At 50.2% G+C, this 13,233-nt stretch overlaps 1 protein-coding gene across 2 annotated transcripts in view; it reads left to right on the top strand.

The window, feature by feature from the left end:
* Nucleotides 1-13,233, top strand: part of Col26a1 (collagen type XXVI alpha 1 chain) — a 128,057-nt gene that overhangs the window by 25,345 nt on the left and 89,479 nt on the right. For both annotated transcript variants that reach the window (XM_038346560.1, XM_038346559.1), the window contains exon 2: nucleotides 11,472-11,594. In XM_038346560.1, coding sequence (XP_038202488.1) covers nucleotides 11,472-11,594 — 123 coding nt within the window. The remainder of the gene's footprint in view (nucleotides 1-11,471; nucleotides 11,595-13,233) is intronic.

Raw genomic sequence — 13,233 nt, 5'->3', positions numbered from 1 at the left:
AGTGTGTTAGCGTGTGCAGATGCGTGCGTGTGTGTGGTGGGGGTGTCCTGTTTTCCACCTTATTCTCTGGAGACAGGATCTTGGCCAGTGAGCCCCAATGCTCCTCCTTTCCTAGTCAGGGTTTCTACCACTGCAGTGAAAACACCATAAGCAAAGGCAAGGGGGGAGGAAAGGGCTCCTTAGGCTCACACTTCAGCATTGCTGTTCATCCCTGAAGGAAGTCAGGACAGGAACTCAGACAGGGCAGGAACCTGGAGGCAGGAGCTGAGGCAGAGGCCATGGAAGAGTGCTGCTTACTGGTTTGTTTCCCATAGCTTGCTCAATTCACCTTCTTATGGAACCGAGGACCAGCAGACCTGGGATGGCACCACCCACCATGGGCTGGGCCCTTCCCCATTGATTACTAATTAAGAAAACGCCCTACAGCTGGATGTCGAAGAGGCATTTCCTCAATTGAGAGTTCTTCCTCTCTGATGACTCTTGCTTGTGTCAGCTGACTCACAAAACCAGCCAGTGCACAGCTGGTCTCAGCCATGCCCAGCTTTTTACACGGGGAGGCTGAGGATTTGAACTGGGGTACTCCAGCTCATGCAAGATGTGCTCTTAACCACTGGGGAATCTCAACAGTTTCGCCACCACCACCACCACCACCTCCTCCTCCACCACCTCCACCAACTCCACCATCATCACCACCACCTCTTCCTCCTCCTCTACCACCAACACCACCACCTCCTCCTCCTCCTCTACCACCAACACCACCTCCTCCACAACCTCCACCACCTTCACCACCACCACCACCTCCTCCTCCACCACCTCCACCAACTCCACCATCACCACCACCACCTCCTCCTCCTCCTCTACCACCAACACCACCTCCTCCACAACCTCCACCACCTTCACCACCACCACCACCTCCTCCTCCACCACCTCCACCAACTCCACCATCACCACCACCACCTCCTCCTCCTCCTCCACCACCACCCACCAAAGCCTTGCAGTACAAAGCCTTCTCTTGTCTCTACCAAGTCCACAACACAAAGCTTGTAGGAAACATTGAGACACATTCTTCTGCTTTCATCAGAGTATGAGAGACCTGCTCTCCACTGCCCCTGAGAGACGTGTCCTCTACTGCCCCAGACTTATGGACATCTGGTTCTCTGAAGAACAGTTATGGCGGAGATTGGCATACTTAGTTCCAAAGCACCAGGCACTCAGAGAACATTCTAGAGTCTTTGTAGCTCCCAGTCCAGCAGTTGGGCATATGGCTGCTGACTGTTAATCTCCACTCACTGGTGTGGCAGGGACTGCTAAGGACCCTTTACAAGTTACAACTCCTTGCACACTTGCTTATTCGTGTTGATCCTGGGTGCACTAATAGCAAATGTTTTTAGTGTGTGCACGCGGTCAGAGAATAGCCAAGTTTGTCCCAGGGATTGAACTCGGGCAGTCAGGCTTGGCAGCTCCTTTACCCACTGACCCATCTTGCTGGATATTTTTGTTCTGTGACAAGGGTCTTATTGTGTTGTTCAGGCTGGCCTTGAACTCCTGATCTGCTAATCATAAAGAAGTGAGGAGAAAGACCACCATCCCAAATCATCATGGCCAAACTAATTAAAGCAAGGTTTTTTAAAATATTTATTTATTTACTGTTTGTTTGTTTGTTTTTATTTATTTATTATGTATACCATATTCTGTCTGTGTGTATGCTGCAGGCCAGAAGAGGGCACCAGACTCCATTACAGATGGTTGTGAGCCACCATGTGGTTGCTGGGAATTGAACTCAGGACCTTTGAAGAGCAGACAATGCTCTTAACCTCTGAGCCATCTCTCCAGCCCCCAAAGCAAGTTTTTTTTTATTCATGTACCCAGGCTGCCTCCCTTTAAGGCGCGGTTCAAAAGGTCGGCTTCAGACATGGGGAAGATAAGGGTTTTTATAGCTCAGAGGTAGGGAGTTTCCAAATGGGGGATTTGGCAGGCAAATAGGTGGGTTTACAGAAGCAGACTATAAGGACAACAAATCGGTCATAAACATCTCCTGAAACAAAGGCATGGTTGTCACTTCCTGGATCAGGCAGGGCAGAATCATTTGTAGTGAAGTTATAGGTCGGGCACAGCCCAGGTCCTTGAGAAACAGATTAATCATAAACAGGAACGCATCTAGTTTGTCTTCACCGTAAGATGACTTTCAAGCCCAAGACGTAGGTAGATTGGTTCATAACCTCTTGCCTCATCCGGCCTCCCAAATGCTGGGGTTATTTATGTCAATCATCATGCCCAGCTCTAAGGTTCTTAAAACTGTTTTTATTAGCATATGTTAAGTGTACATAAGAGACACGTGCCCGCCATGGTGGAGCATGTGTGCAAGCAGGAGGAGAGCCTTCCATCTTGTTTGAGATAGGTCTCTTGTCTCTGCACTGCATAGTCCAGGCTGGCTTGTGGGCTTCTGGGGACTCTCCTGTTTCCACTTCCCATCTTCCTGTAGGAGATCTAGAATTACAGAGTCTCACACTCTCTGTCTGTGTTTTTTGCATGTGTTCCGAAGGTTTGAACTCAGGCCCTCGCATGTGCATGGCTTTTGTGCACTAAGCGATGGCTTCAAGCTTATGTAGTATATTACGATAATGTTCACCTCTGGTTACCCCTCCCACTATCTCTGATGCCCTTCCTCTTCCCACCTAATCTCCCTCCTGCTTTCTTGTAGGAAGGGGGCATGACTAGTGGGTGGGTGCCTCACCTGTAGAGCAGGGCCTAGAATCCCCCAGTGAGGGGCTGGGGTGTGGCTCAGTGGGAGAGCCCCTGCCTAGAATCCCCCAGTGAGGGGCTGGGGTGAGGCTCAGTGGTAGAGCACTGGGTTCTGGGTCCAGGATTTAAAGACAAGAAACAGCTATTCAGCCTTTCAGTTCTGTGGGCTTTGCCCAGATCCAGCCAGGACCTGTTCCTCAGTGTCCTGGATGTGTCACAGGGGCTGCTGATCCCAGGGGAGAGCATTTGGCACCCTCTTCTTCCACCGCTCCTCTTCAACACACCCATGAATGCTGTAGATCGTTGTCCTAATCGTAAAACCCCTCTGTGGCCCTGTTGGATAGGAAATCTGATTCCCAAATGGCCCTAACTATCTTTCTGGGTTGACCAGCATATTGGGGATGAGCTGATGGTTCACGGAAGGTTCGCTGCCATGGAGTAGGCTCTCGAATTCTCACCATGGAAGGTTCTGGTGAATGAATGCATGAAATAGTGAAGGGATAGGAGGAAGGGTCACAGTTTGCTCTCTCTGCAGGGTCACTGCAAGGGAGTGGCCCCTCTGGGACACAATTCCACACATGTTCTTCATCCTTCAAGGCTCAGTGGTGGCTCCCAGAATCCAGGCACTATGCTATTGCCTTCTTGTTTTGCCAGGAGATTTGGGCATTGGCCATGGAGGTCTCAGATCAGCACCCGGTCAATCTGAAATCAGCAGTTTGGGCTGGGTCACAGTTGGGGAAGTATTTTCCTTACAATCATGTGACCCCTGAGTTTGATCCCCGGACCCTGTAAAGACCCAGTTCCACACTGTCCCCTGGGCTCCACGACACACATGCCCACACCATACACATCATGTGTGCACTCACCTGCTCTGTAATAATAATGCAAACTTAAACAAGCAAACAAACAAAAACCAAAAACAGGCATGGCAGCTCATGATGTAATCCTGCAGCTGGGGAGGTGGAGTCAGGGGGCTCCCTAGGGTTCTCTGGCCGGCTATCCTACCTACCCTGCGTGGTGAGTCCCAGGCCAGGGAGAGACTCCGTCTTTAAACATCAAAGCAAGGGGGTTAGCACGCAATGGATAACATGTCTGACTGTATCAGAAGATTCTAGGTTCTACAGTTGGTTGGCTCCACCTGTCATTTGGCCAGGCATGTTGGCACGCAACTTTGATCCCACTACTTGGTTGGCAGAGTCAGGTAGATCTCTTTGAGTTTGTAGCCAGTCTGGTTCTGCATCGTGAGTCCTTGCCTCAAACAACGGCAAACTCAGTATGGCCGGGACCCGAGGAATGACAGCTGGGGTTGACCTCTGGCTTCTAACCATACTTGCACACTGGAGAGGTTTGACACCATCCCATGGGCTGGGGTCCTAGGTCAGAAACAAAGGAGAAAGTGAGCCGAGTATCCACTTCTCGCTGCTTCCTGGTTAAGGATGCGGTGTGACCGGCCACCTCACCCTCCTGTTGCCATGACGACTTCCTCCTGCAGTGGACTGTACCCTCAAGCTGTGAGCCAGGTGTTGAGATGGGTCAGTGGGTAGAGGCTGTGGAAGCCTGATGACCTGAGTTGGAGCCTCAGGACCCACAAGGTGGAAGGAGAGAAGCATGTCTCAGATGTCATCCTCTGACCGCCATGCACACTCCATAACAGACACATCCTTTCTTCCTTTCAGTTGCTTTTGTCAGGCATTTTATCCCATCAGTGACACGGGACATCTGAGTGGTCTATCCCAGCCTCCAGCACTCAAGGGTGGAGTGTGTGGAGGGGAGCATGGCTTATCCTCCGCATTAGGCTTACAATTTTTACTTATTATGGGCTGGAGAGATGGCTCAGCAGTTGAGAGCCCCGGCTGCTCTTGCAGAGGACCCGGCACCCACGTACGGCTCACAACCATCTGTAACTCCCATTCCATGGGGTCTGCTGGATTCTTCTGGCCTTCTTGGGTACCAGGCACACACTTCACACTTAGATGCAATCAGGAAAAGTGCCCATACATATAAACAATTTAAAACATGTAGTTCTTTGTTTCCTTACTCATTGTGTGTTTGCATGAGTGTGGCCGTGACTACCACGGTGAGCGTGTGGAAGTCGGGACAAACTTGGAGTCAGTTTTCCTTCTTCCCTGTGAGGCCTGGGGTTCAAATTCAGGTCATCAGGATTGGCAGCAAGCCTCTTTACCCACTGAGCCATCTTTCTTTGTCTTGATTCTGGATTCTGCCTTGGCTCCTTGGAGGCCACAACCCTGTGGTCTCACACTGAACTTATTGTTGGTGTGGATCTCTAAGTCCTGTGTGGTCTCTGGGTGTGGGAGCTGCAGCTCACCTGCATTCCCTGCTCCCAGGTGTGGGAGCTGCAGCTCACCTACATTCCCTGCTCCCAGGTGTGGGAGCTGCAGCCCACCTGCACAGGGTCATATTTTGCTCGGATAATGTCAAAAAGAATGGCAACCTGCTTCTTTCAACCAAGCATCTATCTTTTTCTCAGCCTGAGGAGCAGCTTGCCATCGCCGAGTTCTAAAGATTTATCTTATGTGTACAGATGTGTGTATGTGTGGGGTATATGCACATGAGTGCAGTGCAGTGCCATGGGAGGCCAGATGAGGGTGTCAGATTCCCTAGAGCTAGACTTATAGGTAGTTGTGTGCAGCCAGATATGGGTGCTGGGAACAGGAGTCAGATTCCCTGCAAGAACAGCAAGCATTTTGAACCCCTGAGCCCTTTTCCAGTCCTATTTTGTTTCTCTCTCTCTCTCTCTCTCTCTCTCTCTCTCTCTCTCTCTCTCTCTCTCTCTTCCCTCCCTCCTCCTCATCCCTCTCTTCTCTCGTCTCCTTTCCTCTCCTCTCTCTCTCTTCTCTTCTCTCTCTCCCGACTCTCCTCTCTCCTTCTCTCTCTCTGTATGTGTGTGTTGGTGTTGTTACAAGTTCTGTGTATCTGATCCATCCTCAAAGGGATGTCAGCAAGGAGCCACACCTCTCTTGCCAAACCTCTCTGGCTGGAATTATTCTGCAGTACAGACAGACTTGGGATGTGTGGGCAGGTGGTGGCATATGCCCCCCAGTGAACGGAAGACATGGGCGATGATACAGGACACAGAGATCTTAGGAAGGAGGCCATGAACTTGGAAAGGGCCATGGGATCCTAGGATGAAATGTCTTGTTTCTCTTTAATGTGTGTGTGTGTATGTGTGTGTGTTGTATGTGTGTGCGCATGTGAGTGTGGAGTCAGAGGTCAATGTCAAGTGCCTTCCATAGCTGCTCTCCACACTATTATTTTGTTATAATGTTTCTCGCTGAACCTATAGTTTTCTGATCCTTCTAGAATGACTGCAAGCCCTAGGGACCCCCCAGCTCTGCTCCCCTGGGGCTGGGATTACATGTGTGCCCCATTCCCGGTGGTTTTCACAAGGATACTGTGGTACCAGACTCAGGTCCTCATGCTTTCATGGCAATTCTTTCACTGCCTGAGCCACCTCCCCAGCACGGATGAGCTGGGTTTGCAAGTCTAACTGGACAGGCCCAGAGCCCTCTTTCTGTGTCTCCGTTTTGCTGTCTTCATCGTTTGGGGCCAGGTTTTGGTTGCTGGAAGCCATTGACAGCCCATGAAAACATCGGATGTCTGCAAAGGGTGATTCAAACCATTGGAAAATGTTTTCCAATTTGCAGTTCATTTCCCTGTGGAAACAACCTGGTGTGATCCAGAGGTGGCTGGACTCTTTGTCTGTTCTAGTGTCCATGGGAGGTGTTTCAAGGTTGGGCATTGTCCTCGGATTGGCAGTCGGTCATTTAGGAAAGAATCACAGCTCTGTGCCCTTTGGGCAGCACACACGGAGTGGTGATGTAGAAGCCATGCTATAGTGTAATGACGGGAAAGGGGCTGATGAGATAGCTCAGCTGGTAAAGATGGCTCTCTTGACTGAGTTCAGTTCCCCAGGACCCACGTGAAGTTGCTGCCTGACCTCTACAGGTGTGCCGTAATGTCCACCCAAACTGTGGAGGTCACACAACTTCAGGACTTGCTTTCCCTTCTGTGTTAAAGTCACCTCTGCTTTATCGTGGCCATAACAGCAAAGTGGTCAATGAAGGACAGAATGGTTCATTTTGGCTGCTTTCAGAGGATTTAATCCATCACTGTGGGGCCACATCATGGCCGATCAGGAAGGAGAGACTGACAGGAAGTAACCAGTTATAATAACTCCCATGCTGCATCCCTGGTGACCTACTTCCTTTAGCTAGGTCCTTTATTCTGAAGTCGCCACAAGCTTTCAAAATAGCACTACTGCCGAGCCAGGCGGTGGTGGCGCACGCCTTTAATCCCAGCACTCGGGAGGCAGAGACAGGCGAATCTCTGAGTTCGAGGCCAGCCTGGTCTACAAGAGCTAGTTCCAGGACAGACTCTAGAAACTACAGGGAAACCCTGTCTCAAAAAAAAAAAAAATAGCACTACTGCCAAGATTTGTTAGCCCTGGCTGTCCTGGGACTGCTCTGTAGACTAGGCTGGCCTCGAACTCCGAGATCTGCCTGCCTCTGCCTCCCAAGTACTCAGATTAAATAGGTGTGCCCTGCCACCACCCAGCTTCTGGTAAATTTTTCTTACTGTATTCTCCTCTGTCTTTCTTTTCTTCATCTCTTCTCTTCCCCTCACCCTCCCTGCTTCTTTTTGTTAGGATCTTATGTTGCCCAGGTCAAACTCAATAGATAGCAGAGGATGACTTTGAACTCCTGATCCTCCTGCCTCTACTTCCCCAAGTGCTAAGATGACAGGTATGTGCCATCGCACCTGGTTTCCTTGATCTTTTTTCTTTTCTTCTTTTCATGATAGGATTTCTCTTTATAGCCCTGGTTGTCCTGCAACTTGCTGTGTAGACCAGGCTGGACTCAAACTCAGGGAGCTGGCTGCCTCTGCTTCCTGAGTGCTGGGATTAAAGGCGTGCCCCAATAACTGCAAGAGGACACCTTGACTTTTGGTACACTGGTGGTATGGGTGAAAAACGGGGAACAAGTGTGTAAAAGACTTCAGATATCTGATTTGAGGGTGTATTGAAGGTTATCAGCTGGCTTTGAACTCACTGTGTAAACCCAAGATAGCTTCAAACTTCCATTCCTCCTGCCAGCGCCTTCCGAATACCAAGACTGTAGGTGTGCACCACTCCTCTCAGCTACGATGCTTGGTTCTTGATACCAGCAGGAATAGAGAGAGATGTGGTTCTTATTCCTGCCCTCTACCACTTCTGCTGTGGTCCCTGCCTTTCCCTCTGACGCTGTGGTGTGGTCCCTGCCTTACCCTCTGACGCTGTGGTCCCTGTCTTACCCTCTGACGCTGTAGTGTGGTCCCTGCCTTACCATCTGATAGTCACCTGGGATGGTTCTCTTCCATATTGGCCACATGTGTTGCTCCTGACCTGCCCCCATCATTAGTGCTGGTCCCGTTGGCTGCATATTTCCGGCTGTGCTCTCCTCCTCCAAATTGCTCCCATCTGCTTTCCGTCTCTCCTGGAAGCCTCAAAATGTCTAGCCCACTGCTTCTCATTTTCTAATATGGCTTGGGACTTATTTTTAGCTTTGAAATTTCTAGGATACGGTAGTAGGTGGAGGGGATGGGAGCATGTTCCTGCTAGACATCTTAGCCTAATCTTCATATTATTTGTTCTATCCCCTTCTCCACCTCTGCTCAGGTCTCCTTTCCTCTTACTTCCTGAGCCAGTCACTGTCCTGCTGAGTCATACTCTTGTCCCCTTCCTGGGGGATTCTAGGCAGGTGCTGTACCACTGAGCCACACCCCAGCCCCTCACTGGGGGATTCTAGGCAGTTGCTCTACCACTGAGCCACACCCTAGCCCCTCATTAGGGGATTCTAGGCAGGTGCCCTACTACTGAGTGGCCCTAGCCTCCAGAGGAGCTGATATGACAGGTCTGTGCCCTCCGGGACACTTCTAGTTCCACAGGGATTTCTGACATGCTTGTGTCTTTCTCACACTTGCTGGCCCACACTTACCTGTCTGTACTAATGCTGTCCCTTGATGACAGACATAGCTGCAGTTAATGAACTTGGTCTTTCCGTGCTTCGCTGGTAGCCTTTCCTAGAGCTGACCCTCCTCTGTTCCCGTAGCTCCTTGTACTCATCAGGTATTTGGACCTCCTCCCCTGTGTTCTGGTGCTGTAACCTTGTCCTTCTCTGTCATCCCCACTAGAGTAGCCTTTTGTGGCAAGGTGGGGTTGAGCCTCCTTCATGGGATCCGCAGGTCAGTGACTGGGATGAAAGCAGGGCTCAGAGCCCGAGGTCCTCTCCCTTCCTTTCAGTCCCTGACACGGGGTCTCTGGTATTTCATGCTGTCAACTTGACAAGACCTAGAATCACATGGAAACAAAACTGTGGACACATCTGGGAGGGAGTTTCTAGTCTGGGTTCATTCAGGCGAGAACGTGGGCAGGACCCTGAGGTAGCTGGTCATACTGTCTTCACCGTCAGGAAGCAGGGAGAGGTGGATGCCGGCAGTCAGCTTGCTTTCTCTGTCCCTGACTCCAGACCGACCACTGGATGATGCCACCCATATTCAGAGTGGGCCTCCCCACCTCAATTACACCGCTCTAAGGAGACCTCTCAGACACTTCCAGGGTGTGTCTTCTAGAAGATTCTAAAGAGGAACCACCACAGCTCAGTGTTAACTGACGTTCATCTGGGCTACCACACAAGCCTTTAATTTCAACACTCGGTGGAGGCGGTGACAGGGGCTCTCTGTGAGTGGGAGGCCAGTCTGGTCTACATAGCAACTTCCAGGCCAGCTAGGGCTACAACAGCAAGACTGTGTCTTGGGGGTAGGAAGAAACTAAGGATTTGAAGAAAAGAGAATGAAGTAGAAAAGTAGAAAATACCAATGATTCGATACTGATTTATTTGCTGATTTGCTTAAAGCACTGCTTGCCCTGCCTACTGGCCGAGCGTGACTTCGCTCGCTATCCAGAACAGAATGACTTCGGGAGGCAGAGGCAGGCGGATCTCTGTGAGTTCGAGACCAGCCTGGTCTACAAGAGCTAGTTCCAGGACAGGCTCCAAAGCTACAGAGAAACCCTGTCTCGGGAAAAAAAAAAAAAAACCAGAACAGAATGACCTGGGGAAATAGCTAATACAGCGGGTCGTTGCCCTTCACAATTTGCGGACTGCCACCTGAGGGACTGTAAAACCTCGCTTGCCTGCCCCACCTTGTGGTTTTAGAGTATAATATGAGAAGACAAAGTGGATCAGGGATCGAAGCCTTTCAAGGACTGTCCTGACTTGGGTCCACTGGTGTTGGGGACTCCATAAGCCTCACAGCTGGCTGGGAGAGGAAGAGGGAAACTCAAGTCAGTACCATCTTTGCAGACACTGGATCAAAAACGTCCAGCATCTGACCTCATGGTATATTGTTACACATTTAAACATAGTATCACCACAGAGCTTTAGGCGTGGCTACATAGAAACTTTGTAGCAAAGTAGCAAAGCACCTTATTTACCATAAGGATGAATTCTATTGGCTAAACGTATGAGCTCAGCTATCGGGCCTAGAGAGGAAGATTCTATAATGAACATAAGGATGGATCCTATTGGTGGAAGATGCCAAGTGCATGGGACCTCTTTGATAAGGATGGGTTCTACTCACTGAGAGATGTTGCTCAGGATTAGAGCCTAAACAATGCTCAGGATACTGAGAGAGGGGTTCAAGTGGGGGCTGGCTCCTAATAGAATAGCAAAGGATCACCAGGTCATCCATCATTCCAGGTGACCAGGCGCCATTCATTCTTCTTTGAAGACAATAGGCCCAAGGGATGTGGGATGCCCTTCAATATGCTGCAAATATGTGTTGCTTTTATTGGTTGATGAGTAAAGCTGCTTTGGCCTATGGCAGGGTAGAATATAGCTAGGCGGGAAATCCAAGCAAAGATACAGGGAGAGGAAGGCTGAGTCAAGAAGCCAGTTAGCCGCCACAGTAGCCAGATGTACTAGAATCCAGGTAACACCACCAAGCCATGTGGATACAGATGATTAGAAATGGGTTAATTTAATGTAAGAGCTAGCCAGTAATAAGCCTGAGCCATTTGCCAAATGATTATAATTATATTAAGGCTCTGAGTGATTATTTTATAAATGGCTGCAGGACCAGGCCAATAGCTTCCAGCTACACCCATGTAATTTCCAGTCCTGATTTCTCCAATGCATACTCTAAGCTGTGCTTCCTACAGACCTGCGTCATCTCCTCTCTTCCATTCTCTTTGGTATTGGATGCCTTTTCTAGAAAGAGTTCCACAGCAGACAGATCTGGTCCGGGCCTGACGATGGTGCTTAATATTGATTGCCAAGTTGACAGAATACAGAAGCACCCAGGAGCCATAGCTCTGAGTATGTTTCCAGATCAGGTTAATCGAAGTGGAAAGACCCACTCCAAATGGGCAGCATCATTCCCTAGGCTGGGGTCCTGGGCTGAATAAAAGGAGAAAGTGAGCTGAGCACCAGTATCCATCTCTTCCTCTGCTTCCTGACTGTGGTTGCCATGCTACCAGTTGCCACGCTTTACTGGCCATGATGGATGGACCACACCCACAGACTCTGAGCTCACATCAACCCTTCCTTCCTTAAGCTGTTTTTGTTGGGTATTTTGTTTTGACAGTACCCCTTTCCCCACAGCACAATCTTCTAGAATGCTGTTGGACCCTCTGAGAACGGCCAAGGCTAATGCAACTGTTGCTGTCCCCACAGGCACTGGTGCCATCACACCGTGACAAGGACAGTGTCCTGCCAGGTGCAGAACGGCTCGGAGACGGTGGTCCAGCGAGTCTACCAGAGCTGCCGGTGGCCTGGGCCCTGTGCCAACCTCGTGAGGTAAAGGCACCCGGGGTGCCCTGCCCTGCCTTGTCTTTCTGTTCCCTTGTATGGTATGACCCAAGGACAGCTCTGGGGTTGTCTGGCTTGATGCCTGGAGAGGAGAGGTGAGCGCAGATTCTGTGTGCAGCGAGTGAGGTGTCCCTGACGCCAAGAGAGGGACATATTCCTACCTGACACAGTGTTTAGGATTGTTATAGATGCTTGCAGGAGGGGTCAGAGGAGATGGTGAGGGTGGCGCTAAGGAAGAAAGTAAATAAAACAAAATTGTGGGGCTTGAAAATCCAGCTTTTAGAGCTGCCCCTCAGCAGCGCTAGTACAATTGCTCCTGAGGCTTCCACAGTCCGTCCTCCCACAACCACGCCCTCCCACAACCATGCCCCCTCACAGTCAAACCGTCCCACAGTCACGCCCCCAACAGCCATGCGCTCCCAAAGATCTGCACTCTCTTAGCCACAGCCACATGGACCAACAACCACGCCCCCTTAAAGCCACACCCACCCTGGCCCCACCCCGTCAAGCATGCCCACTCCCAGCCATCCTCCTCCCATTTCTCTCACAGCTCGACCTTCCCACAACCCAGCCTTCTCAGAGATTTCCCCTGATGTCTCATTGGCTAAGATTCATTCTGCAAGGCCTCAGTTTCCCTACTTTAAAGTGGAGGAAACAGAATACTGCCTAAAGATATTGCTGGAGCAGGAGATGAGGTTTCATGATGGAAGTCCCGCAGGAACCTAACTTCTAATCAATTCGGAGGCAGAGGCTTTTGCTTTTGATGTGTGGTGAAGAGCTTAGAAGCCAACTCCAGGCGCTCAGCCCCCAGGCAGCTCCTGATGCGGTTCAGGCCTGGGCCTGCATTCCTCATTCTGAGGTTAGGGAAGCAGGACCCCCACCCTACCCTGAGCTGATTCGGGACCTATTCTTTCACTGAGAATCCCAGTTGCTCAGCGTGTCTGGCCACGTTTCAACCGCAGCGTTTACACAGCAGCGTTCAGGTTTCCGTATTTCTCGTCTGTTTCTCCTCCCCATTTTTCTGAAGCTGTGTGGGGCCCAATTTTGGTTATTCCCATCCTTTGATGCATTCCTGGATGCCTTGATTTGGGTTGGCATAGAACCGTGGTAGGGAAAGCAGGATACATACAGAACCCACTTCACTAAGCCTGAGATCAGAGGCAAACGGCTTCTCTTGGTGTGCTTTCTCCATGATAGTAACATCGCTTCAATTTCTCAAGCCTGGGTCAGCCCTAGACAGTAAGGGGCTGTGGACGTGACTTAGTCGGTAGAGTGCTCACCTAGCATGCAGAAAGTCCTGGCTTCCATACCCAGCGCTGCATAAAGTAGGCATGGCGGAGCATGCTTAGAATCCCAGTATTGAGAACTGAAAGCAGGAGGATCAGAAGTTCAAGGTTATCCTCCACTACATAGCAAGGCCATCCTTGGCTACATGAGACCCTGTCTCAAAAAAATAAATAAGAAAGAAAAAAGAAAGAAAGAAAAGAAAAAGGGAGAAGGAAAAGGAAAGAGAGAGACCTTCAAGGAAGGCTGTTTGGGTGCCTGTAATCACAGCATTCAAGAGGCCAAGGCAGGGAGACTGAACTTCAGGCCAACCTGGGCTACATTGATGCTATGGAACAATCTT

Source organism: Arvicola amphibius, chromosome 10 (assembly GCF_903992535.2).
Source record: "Arvicola amphibius chromosome 10, mArvAmp1.2, whole genome shotgun sequence".
Classification (NCBI taxonomy): Eukaryota; Metazoa; Chordata; class Mammalia; order Rodentia; family Cricetidae; genus Arvicola; species Arvicola amphibius.
The sequence above is the reverse complement of the archived record's forward strand: the minus strand, read 5'-3'. Positions and strand labels throughout refer to the sequence as shown.